Consider the following 23,515-nt stretch of genomic DNA (forward strand, 5'->3'; position numbering starts at 1 on the left):
CCACTCTATTATTCCTCCTCCACCTAATTCCACAGTGTGAAAGTGGACCCGTACTGGTCAATTTGTATTAAACGTCGCCCTCCCTCAATGATTCATTCCTCCTTTAAATTCAAAGGCTGTGGGGAAGGGTCACACGTGAATTGTTGTTCTTATTATAGGAGCGTCAGAAAAAGAGTTGAAGGACTCGGGGTTACAAAAGGCTTCATACGGTTAGCTGTGTCCGAGTATCAGATAGACTACAGAGGGCAAAATAATGCTTTTTCTGTGGATAAATAAATTTAACCTAGAGCAGAGTGTCTCAACGTTGTCACTACTGGGCTGGATACTCCTGTTGCGTGGAGCTGCCCTGTGCATTGCAGGATGTTTAGCAGCCTCACTGGTCCCTCCCCACTGGACTACATGCCAACAGCACCCTAAATTGTGACATCCCATAATGTTCCTATACACTGCCAAATTACAAAGTTATCCCCCTTTCCCTCTGACAATCACTGATTTAGAGCAGGGCCTATTCAGGGCCAACATAAGGAAGAGTTATTAGAAACGATAGTCCTGAAGGACGAGGCTGTAAGGAAATGAGTCCTCGGTCGCTGGAGTTTATTCAAAGAAAAGCTGGCCTGTAACTGAGGAGACCGAAGCAACATATTAGTATCTGAGCTATGTTGCATTTAAGGGCGTTTCTTAATTTTATAATTATACGTCGCTCAAGCAAAATACTCTATTAGGATGAGTGATTACAAAGGCAGTGTCTAAAACACGAAGCAAAATAAATTACAGACTCTCTTCCATCAGGATTAATTTGAAGAAGTCCAATCGATTGTTACTTCATTTGATTATGGTAGTATTTGTGTGAATTTGGTGAATCAAGCATCTCGACTGTGTACTAATTACAACTAGGGCACTCATAAAATCATTCTTCATCAGAAAATAAGCATTTATTAAGCTTATATATTTTAGGTTCGGCAAGAACACTATATGTAGACACTAGGTAATGTGAAGCAGACAGCATGCAAAATAAAATTTATAAATATTATTACAAAACAGAAAACAAACTTAGGATTACCAAAGGGGAAAGGGGGGGCAGGGATAAATTAGGAGTTTGGGATTAACAGAGACACACTACTATATATAAAATAGATAAACAGCAAGGATCTACTGTATAGCACAGGGAACTATATTAATATCTTGTAATAGCCTACAAGGGACAAGAATCTGAAAAAGAATATCACTTTGCTGTACACCTGAAACATTGTAAATCAACTATACTTCAATAAAAAAATTTATAAATAGTAGACATCTTATAAGCCCCTGAGGCATCTATAAGCAAATGAGGAAATATCAAATCCATACATAAAACAGGTACAAGTGTAAGACCGGAGAATCAGCTGACGACAGAAGTCCTAGGAGACCAGAGAGAATGATAGAATGAGCAGAAAGGAACGGAGGTGAAGAAGAAAAAGTCTTTTAGATCCGTGCGAACAGAAAGCGTGCCTTTGAAGTGTCCCTGGAAAGTTGCTTCCTCGTCTACCGATGTATACTACCTGCTCATTCTTTCCTGAAAAAGGAGACCAGTGTTTCTTCCACCTGGAATGCACTGTCCCTCAGCTGTGTGTAGGCCTTGCCAAATCCTTCTCTCCTTCAGTTCTCAGCTCAAACCCTATCCCTTTTGTGAAACGCTGCCCAAGCGCCCACGACCTAAGCACACACTTCCATTACTAGCTTATTATCCTGCTGCATGACCAGAAGGCATCCCTAAGTGAATCTTTAGGGATGGTTGTTGCAGATCACACGTGGGTTGCACATCACAACCACGACCTACCTATTCCAGATCAGTCTGGAAGACCGTAAATGAAAAATCAGCGTTTTCCTACAACAGAAAACTGTGTTTGATACAAAAGCCAGATGACGTAGCAAAGTGAGCTTGTGGGACAAAAGTCCCCCCACCCTCCCCACCTCCACTGCCTACGCGCGTGCCACAAAAGGTGCTTTGATCTGAGAGTAGCAAGGGTTCCACTCCACTTGTCCTTAGACTGACTATTCCCAGAGACAACTACCCGAGACTCAGCATAGCTGGGCACCCAGGGCCATTGCAGATCAGGTTAGAGCCCCATCCTTACCCTAATCAAGCTCTCTGCGGTCTCTCCACATAAAGAATATGCAGAGTGTCGAACAGGCCAGATACCACGCTTGGAGCTAACACAGAAGAGAAGGAAACATGATCCTGTACTGAAGAAAAGCAGGGTGACAGCATTAGAAATCCATTTACCAATCTATCTTTAGTGTCTCTATCACTAGAAAAGTAAAACTGATAGCTGCCTTTAATGAGTTTAATATTGCAAATACAACAATCACAGCACGGATACAACTACACATTTTTACCGTGCCTTTTTAAAAAAAGTTCAGCTCAGTGATTACAACTCCGGATGCAGACTACCTCAGATTTATTTGATCCTTCATTACCTCTCTCCTCGTGTCTAAGACTGAGATATGAATAGTACCTCTTTCACTGGGCTATTGCATGAATTAAATGAGAAAATACACGAAAAACAGTAAAAAAAATAAATAAATAAATAGTGGTCCACACATAATGAGAATTAAACATTTTAGATTTTAGTAGACATTGTCTATTAGCTTTTTTAACTTTTAACATCTGCAGTGCAAGAGGAGTCGTTCCAAGAGGAATTGAGGTTCATGAAGGTCAAACACCTAGTTCAAGCTTCTACCACTTTACAACATTCAAATCCGGATAGCTTGCCTCCGACACTGCCTCACCCCCTCACGTAGTCTAAGCTTCAGAAAAACCCGACTCAACAGTTATCTCTGATAGAATCTTTTATTTTCTTCCCAGACTTTTCACGCAAAAGCAATTTCACCAAGCTGTTGTTTTGAAAACTCTTTCCATTGCTCCTGCTCTCCTCCTCCAAAAAAGGGCAATGCTGTTCAAGGACTTTATCACAGAGAGAGAGGCAACAGCAAGAGCAGTTCAAAAATGCTTTTGTTCAGCCGCATCGCACAGGGAGATCAGCTCCGTGCTTTGCGACCACCTACAGCGGCGGGATAGGGAGGGTGGGAGGGAGACGCAAGAGGGAGGGGATATGGGGATGTATGTATACGTGTAGCTGATTCACTTTCTTATACAGCAGAAACTGACACAACACTGTAGAGCAATTACACTCCAATAAAGACGTGAAAAAATATAAAATTAAATTCAAAAATTAAAAAATACAATAGCTAAGGGGGAAAAAAATGTTTCTGTTAACACTGTTTCATTGTAGAAATTTCTCGCCAGATGTAATTATCTAAGATGCACTATTTCTTCTCCTTTGCTTTGGAGTTAATTTATTCCTTAATTAATTCTCCTTCTGTCATGTGTTTATTTGGAAACTACTCGTGAAAAACAAGAGGTTATACTCTCAGGACTACTGTCCACAGGGCAATAGAATGGCCCATGGCTGAGAACCAGCTTCTGTGGTGGTCACACACCTGTGATGGAGGTCATGAGATGAAAACCAAGGGACACAGGCATTCCTGAAAGATCAGCCAGTGTTTTATAATATGATTACAGATTAATCAGTAAGCTCATCGATGTAGGACTGCTGACACGTTCAGTTAAAACAAAGTTGTGATTTTGCTTTAACGATACAAAGTTCTCTTTCCGAATCACCATTAAATGTGTGTCTTTTTAATGGAGCAATATGTACCAGGCTCAGTATTTCAATATGCAAAGAGCCAACACTTAGCAGTTTATAATAATTAAAGTCCATTGAGTTAATGTAATAGAAGTGCTTTTACTGGTCTGAGAAAAATGCAGTTGAAAACTTACAGAGTACTTTTCCAATTAGTGGACTTGGAAAATCTAAGAATATGTTCCCAAAACACCTGCAGTAAACTCTAAGTAAACGTTGCTACTCCAGGCGGGATAGCAGTGGGACTTTGAACACTGAAATTGTGCTGTCGCTATTTTTGACATCACCACCTGGTATATTATGGAAATCCCTCTGTTACTAGTGACAAAGTCTTGATTCATGCCAGCTCCTTGACTTTACATTCCCGCAGAGGGAACTGTAACACAGGGGAAAATACAATAGGCAGAACACCTTCAAAAATTACGTTCCAAACACAGACCAGATTTCCTTGGCAAGCGGTCAGAATGGCAAAGCATCTTGAGACACTCGCCATCACTTAATAGGGTCGAATTTGCAGGGCACACATCCCAGGGGCTAGCCGGCCCCTCCCAAGCACTGTGCGTCCAATTTGGGTAGCTGCCATTAGGTTCACAATGAGCCCTCAGAGAATACAAACCATGCAGTTAAGCTTTCCCAGTGTGGAAAACAGATGTGATGGAACACATAATCTACAATTTGTTCAGAATTTTTCTACAAAAAAGTAACTTTCCATCGAAATAAAACCACCATGTGCATTAAGCACATATTACCTATGTTGACACAGTCGTTTTAAGGAATAGTGTTTATACAAGATTTAAAGAAATGCGACAATAAAGACAGGTTGGTGCCATCCAGTGAATTTCAACTGTTATCAAAGTTTACTTACCTGGCTCTCACTTTTTGTTTCCACCTTGAAGAAAGGCTTCAAGCTCTTTTTTCTGAGATGCTTCCAGGAATTTAAAAGTTCGTTAGACTTTTTATAGTCTCCAGGGATGAAAATTATTTATGACCTTCTTCTTTCCAAGAAGAATTCAAGGTGACCTGTAATGACACAAACAGGAGAACAAATTAAGACCTGAGTACTTGAGTAATTACCACCAACCAAATAAATGGTTTTAAGTGGACTCAAACTTTATTTAAACCTCTGATCCTGTCCTTTCTATTATTAACTGACTCACTGTTATTGGGATTACAAGGTCCCTGGCCTTCAAGAACTCACAGCCTGAGTCGGAATGAATATGTCGTCCATCTGATTACCCTTCCCTGACTCTTTCTTTTCAAGTTGGATGTCATCCACTGTGGCCTTTTTAGAACATAATTGTGGTCATGTCATTCCCTGAATTAAAAATTTTAATGTCTTTTTTATCTCTTAAAGAAGAAAAATTCAAACTCTTTAGCATAGCGTATAAAAAAGCAGTGCAGCCACAGTCCTTCTATTTTTCCTCACCCTGCTAATCCCTACAGGGCACTGGGTACCCTGATAATATTGAACCATTTGCTGCTCTTAAAGCAAAAGCGCATTTGCCCATCTCTGTCTTTGTGCTCTTTTTTCTGCCTGAAAACTTCCTCTCCCTTCCTCTGCCTGATAACTGTTCACACTCTCTGCAAGATCAAGTCTAAATGTTACTTCTACGTGGGAGCCTGCCATGACTCACCCGAATGTGCTCCTTCACCTGTGTTTTAGTATGAGTACGTGTACCCTTATCTCAAAATTTTATCCTTGTTATGTTTCTTTGTCCCCAAGAGACTACAGCTTCCTAGGAGATAGTGGGGATACATTACTCAGCTTAGGACAACCTAAATTTGAGAATAGCACCTTGTATAATGAGCACTGATTGAAGTTTGCTGAATGAATGACTGCTGGCTTAGCCATTCTCATCACCTCCAATACTTTTCGAACATTAACTATGTGCTAGCCAGTGAGTTAAGTGCTTCACATGTGTTATCACTTAATCCTTAAATAAATTCATAAACCAGAAACTACTTAATCCCTTTTTACAGATGAGAAAACTGAAGCTTAAGGAATGAAAATAACTTGTCTAAATTTATGCAGCTAATGAGAGAAGGGGTTGGTTTGGCTCCAGTCCTACGCACTGAATGCTTGTACTACTTGCTTTTGTACCTGCCAGTTCTGTTGAAGTAATGAACAGTTAACAGGAAAACCATCAATGACATAGTTCTATTTGCTACAAATAATACGGTATATAGCCCTCTGCCCTAAATTATTGCAAAGGACCTCAGAAATAAATACTAATCTTTTTTTTTTAAATTAAGCTACAGCCCTTAGCTCTTCCCACGCTTACCCAACCAACAGCTTTTGGACCTTGGTTAACAGTCAAAAAGGATAGGAGTGCCTTTTTATTGATAGGACTAAATTTATCATATTATGTTATACAAGGGACTTCAGGGCCACAGAAAAATATGGATTAGTTAACTGTGGCTCTGTTAAATCCTCAAGAGGCATTGTCAAAAATCAATATCCAAGGCACTAAAGGATGCGTTTTTAACAGGTCTGTTGGTGTCAAGTTACCCCTGGAGTCATCGTTTCTCAGGTGTCACTAGCAGACACTAATGCACGCTGGACCAGATATGCCACAGACCTGATCTTACTGTCAGAGACTGCAATTCAAGCCAGTTCAGTTCCATGATTTCTCTTGAAAGTTAATTCATGGGGGGAGAAGGAGCAAAGAGCAGATACAGGCTGATTCAGTGGGCAAAATACCATCTCGTTCCTATTCTAAGTACCTGCTAAGTCTAGCTGGAAGCAAAGTCACTCCTGAGATGGTGCCTGTTAGTAAGGGAGAAAGACAGACCCTTGTCGAACGTGCGTTTCTTACGATGAGAACCTGACATGTCTGATGATGCCAGTCTCCCGGAAAAATGCGATCCAAGGGATCCTATATGGTCTGCATAGCAGTTCAGCCTCAGTGATAAGCGATGAGAACACCAAAATGGCTAACCTTGCTATTCATAAATTCCTTTGTCACAAAGGAAGAAAATGAAAGTGTCTGCCTATCTGAGTTGCAAATCACAGGTGTTGAGTGCAAATATTTCAGGAAAGGGAGGGATAGAAATCAGGGTTACTGAAAGCCATTTATGAAGGTTTCTGCCATGACTAAGGAGTCCTTTGTCTGGAACGTCCCTGCAAAATCATCAGGACTGAGTCATACCATTAATGGGAATGGCAGTGTAAATCTTTGACTAGAGCATTTTTTGTGCTCATGGCATGTAAGAATCAGTGGCTTCTGCAGATTAAACTGAGAAAACTGGCATTTGCTACCCTCCATTACATGATTTCCTAAATCCAGATTAATCTCTGACCTTCAAACATGGGCTCCAGTCAACTCTTTTCATGTAAAATATTCCCAGATGTGCTGTAGGCAGTGTGGTCCAAAAAAAAAGTGACTAATCCTTTCTGTGATAACAATGTGATTGGCATCCTTTATGGGCAGATAACTCATGTGATGGGAACAGCTTGAATTCCTCAGGCAGTTTCTCAACAACACATCACCTCCAGTTTCAGTTTAAAATCCAAGCCAATCTGGGATTTTGTACAGCTAACAGTGCCGCTTGATCAATCTGAACAGGAGCGTCACTGAGGTCTCTTCCAAGCATCACAAGTTTTAGAACTGGCTTTAGGTAATAACATGGGTTATAAGGTAGCAGATGGTTTAAAGTACAGTCAAATTTGTACAGCACTCTTCCGGGCTTATAAATAATCACTTAATTAAAAGAATGAAACAAAGCCATCAGCACTGCATGTGTGATAAAACTATTAAAGGTGTAGGCTTATTCTTAGAAAACAGCCCCAAAGCGGTATGGGAACAGCGTCGAATGCAAAGGCAAACCCATGGAGGTTATTTATCAAGTCTCCTAATTCCCAGGACAGCAGCAACGGCTTATTTTTCAAATGTACACAGTTCAGCTTTGCAGATAGCATGTTTCTTGGACAATCACCTTAGTGGGAAACTTATTTCTACTGGACACTAGACGTACATACGCCTTTTTGTCTTCTGCTGAAAAAAAAAATGGCACTGTGTCACCACAGAAGGCATGACGCTCACGTTTAAAATGGATACATCACGGATAACCTGAATGGGAAGAGTGACCCCAGGATGTGGGAGTTCACAGGTGACTCTGAATTTTCCAATTCATATTCCCTTTTTCCACAACCTCAAAGAATAGACTACCCGAGCTCTTTCCCATAGCTTACATTCTTTTTTTCCCCATGATCGAAGCATCACTGAAATGAAGCATGACACCTGGAATTCTAAAGAGTCCCCGTGACTTGCTGAAAAATGTCGGGAGAAGTAAAACTCCCCAATAAATTGGTCTTTAACTCAACATTCCCAGCCGTGAATAAGGATGGTTTGGATGCCTACAGTAGCATCACTTCACAGCTGGCTACTGATTATGGGAAAGACATTCCCAAGAAAGAATAAGAACTGAGCAACTGATGTGAGCGCTGAGTGTGTCCGGTTGCTTACGTATCTTGTACATGATGCATTTGTCTCCAAGAAAACCTTACCTTATCAGCAGAGCTAGTAAGCGTTCATCTGATGAAGTCTTCCCTTAGGTATATGTTTATATGATTCCTACTTTAGGTTTATGTGGTTTGAGGACTAAGGCTCCATGGTAAGGCCTTAGTTTGTCTTCCTTAAGACAAAAAGGCACCTTTGTAGCTCAAAGGAAATTGGTGCACTGGCCAGATCCCGTTGGGGTGATATTGACTTCCTTTTGTATATTCCTAGTTAGTTACGCAGAGATAATTTGGAGAAATCGGTTTAATGGTATGAAAACCTTTGCTTCAGCTACCTCAAGGTCTAAGCCAATTGTCTATGTGTCGTCTCATTTTGGTGAAAACTTGACAAGGATTAATGAAGGATCCACACTGCACAGAATATTGTTTATAGGTAGTGTTTGAGAGGAGCTTTACACTGCTTGCTGGTGGGTAGCTAGTTTGGGGGCGGGGGAGTTCCCACAGAAACCATACCCTTGCAATTAGGAAAGGTCACATGAAAGAGCAGGAAGCTATCAACTCATTTATCATCTATTTAACAAACAATACGGAGCATCGAGCAAACAGAGATTAACAATGTTCATTCCCTGTTTTTCAGAGTTTTCACTCCAGTAGAGGAATTAGTGAATGATCTAGAAGTAACCATACACTTTGATTAGTGCCATGAGGGAAATACATAGAGGAGTGACAGAGTCTCAGAAGATGGGCACACAACTTGGCCTGAAATGACAAATCAAGGCAGGTTTCTCAGAGAAGGGGCCCTTGAATGGATTCACTGAACACACAAGTGGTAAAGGTCATTCTAAGCACAAGGAACAACACATGCAAAGGCACATAGATTTGAGGAAATAACTATATAGAGAAACCCTATAGAGTTAGTTCATTTGGAGGGGAAAATAATGGGAAAATGGTAGCAGAAGTTCAACAGCATGTACCATTGGTTTGGTGGACAACTATTGCTGGTGAAAGCCATCTTAAATGACTCCAGCTTAAAACCGCGAAAATGGGACAAAGACAAAAATACTCATTTCAGACCATAGCATCTACTGGAAAATGTAATAGTAGCCAGCCAAGCCTAGCACCTTAAGCATTTCTCCTCGAGTCAAAAAAAAGTAATACATTTGTGACTTGAGAGGTTACAGTGAAAACATTGCACAACATAGTCTGGAATAAATTCAAACCACCCAGAAAGTGGATACCCCAAGGTGTTTGAACATTGAACATAAAACTATAGTACACGCTACATGCAGAAAGGGTGTCTGCAAAACTTGTACGTGGCCTCTCAGGCCCTAGGAAACAGGCTCTGCCATAAGGTCTTGGTGTTTCTCACATAAATCATAAAGCCAAACCTGATCATGATATTTATAGCTTGAAGCTTTCAAACTCCCAGCTGAAATGTCCCCTGGTTTCTTAGACAACTGTTCTTATCTCGCTAGATGGTCAGTCAGTAAACAAATGTCTATGGAACCATCTCAAAGTATAGACTGACAAATGAAAAAGTATACTTTTTTTTTTTTTTGCAGTACGTGGGCCTCTCACTGTTTTGGCCTCTCCCATTGCGGAGCACAGGCTCCGGACGCGCAGGCTCAGCGGCCATGGCTCACGGCCCCAGCCGCTCCGCGGCATGTGGGATCTTCCCGCACCGGGGCACGAACCCGTGTCCCCTGCATCGGCAGGCGGACTCTCAACCACTGCGCCACCAGGGAAGCCTGAAAAAGTATACTTTTGATAACAAGGAATGATTGCTCATGGTCCTCCAATCAAGGAGTTAGTGCCTTGACAAGTGAAAAAAGACAGACATACTATAACTTAAAATATATCGTTGCTATATTGTAATGAGAGGAATCCCATACGGCAGAGGCTAAGAGCTTGAATTACGGAATGGATCGAATAAGTGTGGGAAGTGGAGCATAGTGTCAGATGCCTGGGATCAGATTCTGTCTCTATCACCTAGGGGCTCTTCAGCAGGATCCCTAGGTGCTCTGTGCCTCAGTCCCTCAATCTGTAAAATGGGATAATGGTAGTATCAGCCTCATAAGATTGTTATGAGGATTAAAGAAGATAATATATCTACAACAGTAGATCTAAATTCATATATAAAGAGAGCAAACCGCTTAATAATCCCTCTTGGACTTTAGCCCCCCTTGGATTTTTGGTGGACTTTTGCAACATTCACCTTTGCATGTGTATCCTCATTTTTTTCCTAGTTTTCTTAGCCTTTCTTCACTTGTGTAATTTTAACTTAAATCCACAAACATACATCTCTCCCTATGTAATACCACCTTATTGCCAGAGAAGGAGACTAGACCTTTGGAAAAATCAAGAGACTGGGCTCTAATCTTAATTTTTTGCTTATTGGTTGTGTAAAATTTGGAAATTCACTTCACTCTGTGAGCTTCAGTTTCCTCACCTATAAAGCAAAAGGCTTAGATTATCTTCATGGCTTCTTCTAGCTCTAAAATGTAATGATCTTATAGCTTATTTATATCTTTTTCCAAAGTCATTGATAAAAATTTAATCCCACTTGACCACCTCATACAGACTTTCTTCCAAGCTGTTCTCCTTTAGTATATTTAACTTTTTCACCCAATTCCTATCATTTTCCCTTTTTCACAAGAGTCCAAGTAATGTCACCAAAACCCGTTGAAGTCACAGGCCGTGGCTACAACTCCTCCCTAAATGGTTCAACTAATGTTGAAAACACGCTAGTGAGGGGCTTCCCTGGTGGCGCAGTGGTTGAGAGTCCGCCTGCCAATGCACGGGACACGGGTTCGTGCCCTGGTCCAGGAAGATCCTACATGCCGCAGAGCGGCTGGGCCCGTGAGCCATGGCCGCTGAGCCTGCGCGTCCGGAGCCTGTGCTCCGCAGCTGGAAAGGCCACAACAATGAAAGGCCCGCATATGGCAAAAAAAAAAAGATTCTAGTGAAACTGATTCTTAGTGAATCCATGCTGATTCCCTGTAACTGTCTTGTTCATTTCTAAGTGCCTGCTTGCTCTCTACTGGAAACTCTATTTTAGAAAATTACCAAACTGTATCATGGTTATTGATTTATATTTATTCCTGATTTGTACTTGCTGAATTTGCCCTTACTCCTCCATTTTTACCCTCTGACAGTCCTCCCGTTATTGGTTTCTCAGAAATTATTAATAATGATTATCTAATTTAATCTGCAATATCTTCCAGAACTCAGAACTGGAGGCAAACTTCATTGATTATGGGCTTTTCTTTTGGTCTTCTGTCCTACTTGGGTGTGAGAGAACTTTTTCATATATTTGCTTCACCATTTCCAGGTTAGGAAACATTCTCACTTAGGAGCAAGAAAGACACTGGGCAGTGTCTTTCTTTCACTCTTGTGGAACCAGCTGTCTCATCCAGCGATTTTATCTCTTCTCACCACACCTTTTCCTAAAATGTAATTTTAAAAAAATAACAACAACAAAAATCACTCCATTTTCACATTCTGTGCTTTAGTCTCCCTAATCCTCACAGGTTCCTGCCAATCTTTTACATTGTCCACGAGGCTGCCCAAGGACCTAACACACCTACAGCTTTCATCCTCTCACTAGTCCTTTCAACATTCAAATGCCCCATTAGAGCCTAGCAACCCAGTGGCTTCTTTGGAGGTCTTGTCTCTTCTGTCTTATTGAGACTATTATGTGTTGTCTGAATTATTTTCTAAGCCTTCATATTGCTCTTAAGCTATATACCTTTTTATTAGAGTTTCTAACCATGAGAAGTATATCTCGACTTTTCAAGTGTTTTTTTCCTAAAGGATATAACTAGATCTTTTTTCCTTCCTCCACTCCTACTAAAACTATAATTGGGTAACTTTCTGCCAAAAGTCCACATTATTTCCCCATCCTAAAATGATCTTTTATTTTTAAAATGATGTCCAATGTAGGAGTCCCCTTATTTCTTCATGGTTTCACAGAAGAAACCATATGGCCAGTAAAGTAAGTCAGGAACATTTCAGACACCCAGTTTTTAGGCAAATGACACAGGAAACACCCAGCTGACAATTATCTGGCTATCCCCCAACCCTAGTTTTAAGTTTTATGTTAAAAAGGACACTCCTAATAGCAATTAGGTGATCCATGGAGTAAACCACAACACTGCTTCAGTTCCTCCCTCCTGTCTTTCTGTGTTTCAGACCTCAGATTCAAAGTCACACAGAAGACAGCAGACAGGAGGTTATGAGAGGACAGCCAGGGTCCTTAAGGTCAAAAGACCTGCTTCTGAATCTTGATTTTGCCCTCACTTTCTAATCATATCATTATGAAGAAGCTTCTTCATCTAGCAGAACTCAGTTTGTGCATCTCTAAAATGGAGAAAACAGTATCCATCATAAAAGGCAGTTGTGAATATCAAAGGAGAAAATATACACATAAATACCCAGTACATTAGCAACTGGTTTTACAACAGTATAAACATTTTGAAAATGCACAAACCAAGCAAAGAACTTTATTCTTCTCTAGAAATCAGGTTGGGGTGGGTGAGGGAGGGAAAGGAAGGGAGATTTATAATCTGCTGATTTCTGTAGTATTTACTTTTTACATTAAGCATTTTTACTCTTGTAATCTAAGGAAACTAGTTTTAAAATGAACAGTTCACCATGACAAAAGGACTTCAACACTTTGTTCTATCATTCATTTGCAGCACATGTATTTCTAATGTAACTCTGAACATCACAATTTTGACTATATGATTGCTCCATGCTATCTAATATAGGAAATACAATCGAGATTATACTTACTCCTTTATGAGTGTTCCATTCTCATGTTTAGCTCACTAAATATGCCTCCTTTTTCTAAAGTAGGCTGTAGTTTCCTCATTAAACACACACACATATAACTATTCTTTTAATTATTTTTTTTTTTTTTTTTTTTTTGCATTACGCGGGCCTCTCACTGTGTGGCCTCTCCCGTTGAGGAGCACAGGCTCCGGACGCGCAGGCTCAGCGGCCATGGGTCACGGGCCCAGCCGCTCCGCGGCATGTGGGATCTTCCCGGACCGGGGCACGAACCCGTGTCCCCTGCATCGGCAGGCGGACTCTCAACCACTGCGCCACCAGGGAAGCCCTCTTTTAATTATTGAAGTAGAGTTGATTTATAAAGTTGTGTTAGTTTCAGATGTGTAGCAAAGTGATTCAGATATATATGTGTATATATATTCTTCTTCAGATTCTTTCCCATGATAGGTTATTACAAGATATTGAATATAGTTCCCTGCGCTATACAGGTCTGTATTATCTATCTTATATACAGTAGTGTGTATATCAGATAACTACTCTTAAAATGATGGCAATAGTTGCAGTTTTATTCTAACCCACCATCTTCCCACCCATGCTACAGCTCACTGTGCTCCTTGGCAGCCCAGAGAATCTTCTCCATATTTCCATCATTCTATGGTTACTTCACTGTCTTGTACAGTCTGCCTTGTTTGTAAATTGTTCTCAGATATCCTGGAGGGGTAGAATGAAGCCACAGGACCCTATCCGTCAAAAGACAAGAACTTTTTCCTTCAGCAGCTTTTCATTACTCATATCCCTCTGGGAGAAAAAAGTTTCAGCAGTTTAGGACCCTTTCACTGTGTTTCCTAGATGCCAGAAAATGATGTCTCTGGGCATTTTTCAGGGGCTTTCATTCTCTGCCTCCCTGAGGGGTTCAGGTCCTGATGAATAGAACCTGAAGATTAGAAAACTGTAGCATCCAGAAGAGATGGCCTCTCCAGTGTCACCCAGAAACTCGAGAATCAAGCCAAGCGCATGCACAGACAGGGCTCTTATCACCAGTCTGCCACAGTGGTACTTACATCCCAAAGAAGCCAGGTACTCAGTACAGAAGTGATGACAGTGCTGGCTCAGGGCCATCTCAACCAGGCTAAGTAAACAAGCAACACCCCCCACCCCCCGTTCAAATGAACCAATAGAGGTCATTTTGTTCAGGGTGTCTAGGCGTGAGAAAAGAATAAGTAAATGGCATACTAGCCTTCATCCATCCACTCACCTCCATTCCCCAAAATTCACTCACATCCTAGGATATATATTAAAAAAGAGTCTTTACCAAATGCAAAAAGTATCTGGATCCTAAATTTGCATTATATTGTGTGCTAAGCGCCAGATTTTCTTGCTGTTCTCTTTGTAGTTACGTGAGAGGTACCAGGATTTGAAAAGATATGGAAAACATTTTTGATAGCTCTAGGCTACATTAAGGGTTGGTTTTAATAGCAGGCCCGATCTCTAAGAACATGCCATGTGGCCGTGTATGAATTTGGCTGTTGGTTTCTGTTGCCAGATGAAATGATGATTAATCAGGACTCAGCTGTGAGTTGTTTGATAGTACTTGTGCTCTTTGCTAACAGCTGCTTATTTCAAGCTGTGCTTCCTACATGTCAAATATAAACCTGAAACCACAATTTCCAGAAGGGAAATTTCAAAGTACGCAGAGTATATTGGAATATTCAACGTTGTTTCCAATTAAAGTCCACTTAGTATATTATGTAACTAAAGTCAGTGAAAAGATAGAAATGTTCAGAATACATGAGGTAGGTAGCCAGGAAAAACAAAAACAAACTTGTTATTAGATTTACATATAATCTGTGTATATATTTTAAAATGTATAAATTTCACAAATACTCTAAGTATAAAATGCTCCTTGATACGCTAGTGTCACTTTCCTTTTTTATTCTGTAATAAATAAAAACAGTGAAATATTATTGACAGGTAAATAACAATTTTACATTCTTTATTCGAAATAAGTAAACATTTTAAAGTAAATGGTTCTTTTTTTGACCAGGTCCTCGACACTTCCTTATTTGCTTTTTAATCAAAAATATCATAAGAATAGCATTTGTATCCTTGGACTATGTATACTCCAAACAGAAACAAAACGTTGAAAAGGCAAAGAAAATGTTGGTCAAGCCCGTCAGAAGTTTAGAAAGGTATATGCCTAAAATTTGGCATGCACCAAAAAAAAATGGATATTTTTTTTTTGTTTTGGCTTAACCTAGATAATAAATGTCTAATGTGGACTGTCCATGTGGCATACAGTTCCCAAATTAAACTCTTTCAGAGACTGCTGTTTTTAGCAAAAGAGGGGGAAGTGAGAATTAGACAACACCCAGCCTCTTTCTATACAACCGCAGCCAAGTTGTCTAAAAACCTAATTGGGCCAATTCACTGTAGTTCATTGTTAGACTGAGTTATAAGAGGACCCCAGAAACTTAAAACAACTTCACTGGGACACCTGAACAGGATTGATCCTGGTCCAGTGTCTATTATAAAGTCTAGGAGAGAAAGAGGAGTGCCCTTCCCATTTCTCTGTCTTTTCCCCACCCTTGAATTACCTGTTCGGGACCTACTCCCTGATACTCCAAATACAGAATCCAGGGAAGTATCTGGCAAAGCGTCCAGAAAAGCTTAGCGATCTAGAGGTGAAAAGGGAGCTGGGTAAAGGCCTGCTATCCTTTATCTTTCATGTGCAGTCAGTTCCCTCCGGGTTTCTAAAAATGGTACTTCCCCTGTCTCCCTCCCTCAGGTGGCCAACCTGCTGAGGCTGTTCCAGATCCCGCAGATAAGCTACGCGTCCACCAGCGCCAAGCTCAGCGACAAGTCGCGCTATGATTATTTTGCCAGGACCGTGCCCCCCGACTTCTACCAGGCCAAAGCCATGGCCGAGATCTTGCGTTTCTTCAACTGGACCTACGTGTCCACTGTGGCCTCCGAGGGCGATTACGGGGAGACAGGGATCGAGGCGTTCGAGCAGGAAGCCCGCCTGCGCAACATCTGCATCGCCACGGCGGAGAAGGTGGGGCGCTCCAACATCCGCAAGTCCTACGACAGCGTGATCCGCGAGCTCCTGCAGAAGCCCAACGCGCGTGTCGTGGTCCTCTTCATGCGCAGCGATGACTCGCGCGAGCTCATCGCCGCCGCCAGCCGCGCCAACGCCTCCTTCACCTGGGTGGCGAGCGACGGCTGGGGCGCGCAGGAGAGCATCGTCAAGGGCAGCGAGCACGTGGCCGACGGCGCCATCACCCTGGAGCTAGCCTCCCAGCGCATCCGCCAGTTCGACCGCTACTTCCAGAGCCTCAGCCCCTACAGCAACCACCGCAACCCCTGGTTCCGGGACTTCTGGGAGCAGAAGTTCCAGTGTAGCCTCCAGAACAAGCACAACCACCGGCGCCCTTGCGACAAGCACCTGGCCATCGACAGCAGCAACTACGAACAAGAATCCAAGATCATGTTCGTGGTGAACGCGGTGTACGCCATGGCCCACGCCCTGCACAAAATGCAGCGCACCCTCTGTCCCAACACCACCAAGCTGTGCGACGCCATGAGGATCCTGGACGGGAAGAAGTTGTACAAGGATTACTTGCTGAAAATCAACTTCACAGGTAAGCGAGGAGCCTTTAATCATCTTCTGTGGTGCGAACAGTGAATCAAAGAGGAATCAAATACCTCTGCCCCCGACTCAGAAATCTTTTTTTTCAGACCTACACAAGGGGCTCAAACTGTGAAATATTCCAAGATGCGATACAATGGCTTTTTGATGTTCTTACTTATTTTTGAGTGAATATCTTGGCTGGTACACCACATGAAATTGAAAGGCCCCCTAGGCTGCACTGATACGTGGTAGCTGCCTAGACGCGGGCCATGCCACATTTATTCTCTTTCTTGTGATTAGCTGTAGGATATGACACGTGTGATATGGGCATTTAATCTTCTTTAGCAGAACTGACAGCGCTCTAAGGAACATAAACTTCCAAGCTTTCCTTTTGGGTGATTTGACCAAAAGAGTCTCATAACTTTCTCAGCGGGGGAGAGAAAAAAAGTCACTCTTCCCAGAGCCTAATTAGGGAGGGAGAGGGAAAGATACTCAGAGCATGGTGATTCCAGGCATTTGAGTTTATGTCTTCTGCTGTACAGCAACATTTCCATGTCAGTATTAAGGGCTGTGGATTTTCTCAAATGATGTTCTGAAATGAAACTGTTTTCCTGGGAGCTTGACTTTAAGCAAACTGAAGACTGATGGAAGTCATTCTGATACAGACGTGAAATTCCAAAGGTGTATTCAAAGTGGCTCTTGCTGCAACTTCATTTCTTTATAAATATGGTCTAAACATTTCTCAATATAGCACTGTGTTTTGATGCACTTCTAATATATAAAAAGCAAGACATCTTTAGAACTGCATTCTCTTCTAAGGTGCATGTGATATCAGTGCATTAAGGTACTAGTTTGGGGGATTTTAGCTTAATCCTCAATCCTAAAATGGTAAGTAATATTATTGGGCACAAAAGATTTTGATGCCAAAATATTACAATGATAAAATGCTTTCATTGTCTAAATTGCTAATCATCTCCCATGCCACTAGGGCATCATTCTAGTCTGCAGAGTCTGTTTCAATTGATTTATCATCCAAGACATGAAAGTTTGTATGCTCAAATCATACTACCATTGGAGCAAGTAGCAGTTCTCACATCTCCCTTACAGATTTGACTCAGAAGTCAAAGGGCCTGAAAAATCACTGGTAGTACTGAGAAAAGACCTCATGACAGTTGGCTCCTATTCTAGAACTCTAACCCCTAAACTAGCCTTGAAAATAAGCACAAAAATTACCAGACTGCATTTTTGCACATCCTTTCTTCATTCCATCCAGAGGGAGCCAAAAGTAGCAGAGATCAATTATGTCAGTATTCCCTGCTATTCATCTGATGGATACCATCTTTATCATTAGAATGACCACTGTAAATGTTAAGATTAAAACTTTCCTGTGCCCTGTACTCCCACAGGTATATTCCATATAGGAATGTGTGTGTGTGTGTGTGTGTGTTCCACATATTTATTTATTTATTCAGGATTGATCTCAAAATCCCAGATCATTTCACACTGACATCTCCAGAATATAAGACTGCACCACAGTGTCAGTAAAAAAGAATATCTTTACTCTAAATATAAATGAACTCTCAGGTATCTATAAATAGCATCTACAATGCACTTAATTCTTAAAGATGAATAAGATTAGTATCTATAAATAGCATCTACAATGCACTTAATTCTTAAAGATGAATAAGATTAGCACCCTTCTCCCCTTTCAAACTAACCTTGGGGTAACCATTTATCTTTATGCACCACAAGTATTAATTAACTCTGTTATTGTAGTTCATTACTCCCTAGGATGCAAATAGACAAATACATCCACCCATCAACAGCTAATAAAAAGAAACCTCTTGGATTTCAGAGAGCCTTTACAAGGTGTTTTCTGTAAGCAAAGTATTTTCCTTCATTTCACTGACTGAGTCTTAAATGGCAAAGAAAAGTGAAGAAATAAGGCCATTATTTGGATAAATAAAACAACAGAATCTTCTTTCTTTTTTTATTTTTGAATTTTATTATATTTATTTTTTTATACAGCAGGTTCTTATTAGACATCAGTTTTATACACATCAGTGTATACATGTCAATCCCAATCGCCCAATTCATCACACCCCCACCCCCACCCCCACCACCACTTTCCCAGCTTGGTGTCAATATGTTTGTTCTCTACATCTGTCTCTCAAATTCTGCCCTGCAAACCGGTTGATCTGTACCATTTTTCTAGGATCCACATACATGCATTAATATACGATATTTGTTTTTCCCTTTCTGACTTACTTCACTCTGTATGACAGTCTCTAGATCCATCCACATCTCAACAAATGACACAGTTTCGTTCCTTTTTATGGCTGAGTAATATTCTATTGTATATATGTACCACATCTTCTTTATCCATTCGTCTGTCAATGGGCATTTAGGTTGCTTCCATGACCTGGCTATTGTAAATAGTGCTGCAATGAACATTGGGGTGCGTGTGTCTTTTTGAATTATGGTTTTCTCAAGGTATATGTCCAGTAGTGGGATTGCTGGATCATATGGTAATTCTATTTTTAGTTTTTTAAGGAACCTCTATACTGTTCTCCATACTGGTTGTATCAATTTACATTCCCACCAACAGTGCAAGAGGGTTCCCTTTTCTCCACACCCTCTCCAGCATTTGTTGTTTGTAGATTTTTTGATGATGCCCATTCTAACTGGTGTGAAGTGATACCTCATTGTACTTTTGATTTGCATTTCTCTAATAATTAGTGATGTTGAGCAGCTTTTCATGTGCTTCTTGGCCATCTGTATGTCTTCTTTGGAGAAATGTCTATTTAGGTCTTCTGCCCATTTTTGAATGGGGTTGTTTGTTTTTTTAAATTTTAAGCTGCATGAGCTGTTTATATATTTGGCAGATTAATCCTTTGTCCATCGATTCATTTGCAAATATTTCCTCCCATTCTGAGGGTTGTCTTTTTCTCTTGCTTATGGTTTCCTTTGCTGTGCAAAAGCTTTGAAGTTTCATTAGGTCCCGTTTGTTTTTTTTTTTTGTTTTTATTTCCATTTCTCTAGGAGGTGGGTCAAAAAGGATCTTGCAGTGATTTATGTTATAGAGTGTTCTGGCTATGTTTTCCTCTAAGAGTTTTATAATGTCTGGTCTTACATTTAGGTCTCTAATCCATTTTGAGTTTATTTTTGTGTATGGTGTTAGGGAGTGGCCTAATATCATTCTTTTACATGTAGCTGTCCAGTTTTCCCAGCACCACTTATTGAAGAAACTATCTTTTCTCCATTGTATATCCTTGCCTCCTTTGTCATATATTAGTTGACCATAGGTGCGTGGGTTTATCTCTGGGCTTTCTATCTTATTCCATTGATCTATGTTTTTGTTTTTGTGCCAGTACCATACTGTATTGATTACTGTAGCTTTGTAGTATAGTCTGAAGTCAGGGAGTCTGATTCCTCCAGCTCCGCTTTTTTCCCACAAGACTGCTTTGGCTATTCGGGGTCTTTTAGGTCTCCTTACAAATTTTAAGATTTTTTGTTCTAGTTCCATAAAAAATGCCATTGGTAATTTGATAGAGATTGCACTGAATCTGTAGATTGCTTTGGGTAGTATAGTCATTTTCACAATATTGATTCTTCCAATCCAAGAACATGGTATATCTCTCCATCTGTTGGTATCATCTTTAATTTCTTTCATCAGTGTCTTATAGTATTCTGCATACAGGTCTTTTGTCTCCCTAGGTAGGTTTATTCCTAGGTATTTTATTCTTTTTGTTGCACTGGTAAATGGGAGTGTTGCCTTAATTTCTCTTTCAGAGTTTTCATCATTAGTGTATAGGAATGCAAGAGATTTCTGTGCATCAATTTTGTATCCTGCTACTTTACCGAATTCATTGATTAGCTCTAGTAGTTTTCTGGTGGCATCTTTAGGATTCTCTACGTATAGTATCATGTCATCTGCAAACAGTGACACTTTTACTTCTTCTTTTCCAATTTGTATTCCTTTTATTTCTTTTTCTTCTCTGATTGCCGTGGCTAGGTCTTCCAAAACTATGTTGAATAACAGTGGTGAGAGTGGACATCCTTGTCTTGTTCCTGATCTTAGAGGAAATGCTTTCAGTTTTTCACCATTGAGAATGATGTTTTCTGTGGGTTTGTCGTATATGGCCTTTATTATGTTGAGGTTGCTTCCCTCTATGCCCACTTTCTGGAGAGTTTTTATCATAAATTGGTGTTGAATTTTGTCAAAAGCTTTTTCTGCATCTATTGAGATGATCATATGGTTTTTATTCTTCAGTTTGTTAATATGGTGTATCACATTGATTGATTTGCATATATTGAAGAATCCTTGCATTGCTGGGATAAATCCGACTTAATCATGGAGTGTGATCCTTTTAATGTGTTGTTGGATTGTGTTTGCTAGCATTTTGTTGAGGATTTTTGCATCTATATTTATCAGTGATATTGGTGTGTAATTTTCTTTTCTTGTAGTATCTTTGTCTGGTTTTGGTATCAGGGTGATGGTGGCCTCATAGAATGTGTTTGGGAGTGTTCCTTCCTCTGCAATTTTTTGGAAGAGCTTAAGAAGGATGGGTGTTAGGTCTTCTCTAAATGTTTGATAGAATTCACCTGTGAAGACATCTGGTCCTGGGCTTTTGTTTGTTGGAAGATTTTTTTTTTTTTTTTTTTTTTTGCACTATGCAGGCCTCTCACGGTTGTGGCCTTTCCCGTTGCGGAGCACAGGCTCCGGATGAACAGGCTCAGCGGCCATGGCTTATGGGCCCAGCCGCTTCACGGTATGTAGGATCCTCCCGGACTGGGGCACGAACCCGTGTCCCCTGCATCGGCAGGCAGACTCTCAACCACTGCACCACCAGGGAAGCCCTGTTGGAAGATTTTTCATCACAGTTTCAATTTCATTACTTGTGATTGGTCTGTTCATATTTTCTATTTCTTCCTGGTTCAGTCTTGGAAGATTATACCTTTCTAAGAATTTGTCCATTTCTTCCAGGTTGTCCATTTTATTGGCATAGAGTTGCTTGTAGTAGTCTCTTAAGATGCTTTGTATTTCTGCAGTGTCTGCTGTAACATCTCCTTATCCATTTGTAATTTTATTGATTTGAGTCCTCTCCCTCTTTTTCTTGATGAGTCTGGCTAATGGTTTATCAATTTTGTTTATCTTCTCAAAGAACCAGCTTTTAGTTTTATTGACCTTTGCTATTGTTTTCTTTGTTTCTATTTCATTTATTTCTGCTCTGATCTTTATGATTTCTTTCCTTCTGCTAATTTTGGGTTTTGCTTGTCCTTCTTTCTCTAGTTCCTTTAGGTGTAAGGTTAGATTGTTTATTTGAGATTTTTCTTGTTTCTTGAGGTAGGCTTGTATAACTATGAACTTCCCTCTTAGAACTTCTTTTGCTGCCTCCCATAGGTTTTGGATCGTCGTCTTTTCATTGTCATTTGTCTCTAGGTACTTTTTGATTTCCTCTTTGATTTCTTCAGTGATCTCTTGGTTATTTAGTAACGTATTGTTTACCCTCCATGTGTTTGTGTTTTTAACGGTTTTTTCCCCTGTAATTGATTTCTAATCTCATAGCGTTGTGCTCAGAAAAGATGCTTGACATGATTTCAAATTTCTTAAATTTACTGAAGCTTGATTTGTGACCCAAGATGGGTTCTATCCTGGAGAATGTTCTGTGCACACTGGAGAAGAAAGTGTAATCTGCAGTTTTTAGATGGAATGTTCTATAAATATCAATTAAATCTATCTGGTTTATTGTGTCATTTATAGCTTGTGTTTCCTTATTAATTTTCTGTTTGGATGATCTGTCCATTGGTGTAAGTGAGGTGTTAGAGTCCCCCACTGTTATTCTGCTACTGTCAGTTTCCTCTTTTATAGCTGTTAGCAGTTGCCTTATGTATTGAGGTGCTCCTATGTTGGGTGCATATATATTTATAATTGTTATATCTTCTTCTTGGATTGATCCCTTGATCGTTATGTAGTGTCCTTCCTTGTCTCTTGTAACATTCTTTATTTTAAAGTCTATTTGATCTGATATGAGTATTGCTACTCCAGATTTTTTTTTTTTTTTTTTTTTTGTGGTACGTGGGCCTCTCACTATTGTGGCCTCTCCCGTTGTGGAGCACAGGCTCCGGATGCACAGGCTCAGTGGCCATGGCTCACAGGCCCAGCCGCTCTGCAGCATGTGGGATCTTCCCAGACCGGGGCACAAACCTGTGTCCCCTGCATCGGCAGGCGGACTCTCAACCACTGCGCCACCAGGGAAGCCCAACTCCAGCCTTCTTTTGATTTCCATTTGCATGGAATATCTTTTTCCATCCCCTCACTTTCAGTCTGTAAGTGTCCCTAGGTCTGAAGTGGGTCTCCTGTAGACAGCATATAGCTGGGTCTTGTTTTTGTATCCATTCAGCAAGCCTGTGTCCTTTGGTTGGAACATTTAATCCATTCATGTTTAAAGTAATTATTGATATGTATGTTCCTATGACCATTTTCTTAATTGTTTTGGGTTTGTTTTTGTGGGTCCTTTTCTCCTCTTGTGTTTCCCACTTAGAGAAGTTCCTTTAGCATTTGTTGTAGAGCTGGTTTGGTGGTGCTGAATTCTTTTCGCTTTTGCTTGTCTGTAAAGCTTTTGATTTCTGCATCGAATCTGAATGAGATCCTTGCTGGGTAGAGTAATCTTGGTTGTAGGTTCTTCCTTTTCATCACTTTAAGTATATCATTCCACTCCCTTCTGGCTTGTAGAGTTTCTGCTGAGATACCAGCTGTTAACCTTTGGGAGTTCCCTTGTATGTTATTTGTCAGTTTTCCCTTGATGCTTTCAATAATTTTTCTTTGTCTTTAATTTTTGCCCACTTGATTACTATGTGTCATGGCGTGTTTCTCCTTCAGTTTATCCTGTATGGGACTCTCTGCGCTTCCTGGACTTGGGTGGCTATTTCCTTTCCCATGTTAGGGAA

The 23,515-nt window shown here is 40.5% G+C and overlaps 1 protein-coding gene across 2 annotated transcripts in view; it reads left to right on the plus strand.

Annotated features, from left to right (window-relative positions):
• The window catches only part of GRM3 (glutamate metabotropic receptor 3), a 235,468-nt gene that overhangs the window by 134,998 nt on the left and 76,955 nt on the right, over nt 1–23,515 (plus strand). For both annotated transcript variants that reach the window (XM_065883527.1, XM_065883528.1), the window contains exon 3: nt 15,719–16,574. In XM_065883527.1, the coding sequence (XP_065739599.1) occupies nt 15,719–16,574 (856 nt within the window). The remainder of the gene's footprint in view (nt 1–15,718; nt 16,575–23,515) is intronic.

Source organism: Phocoena phocoena, chromosome 9, assembly GCF_963924675.1.
Source record: "Phocoena phocoena chromosome 9, mPhoPho1.1, whole genome shotgun sequence".
NCBI classification, from domain to species: Eukaryota; Metazoa; Chordata; class Mammalia; order Artiodactyla; family Phocoenidae; genus Phocoena; species Phocoena phocoena.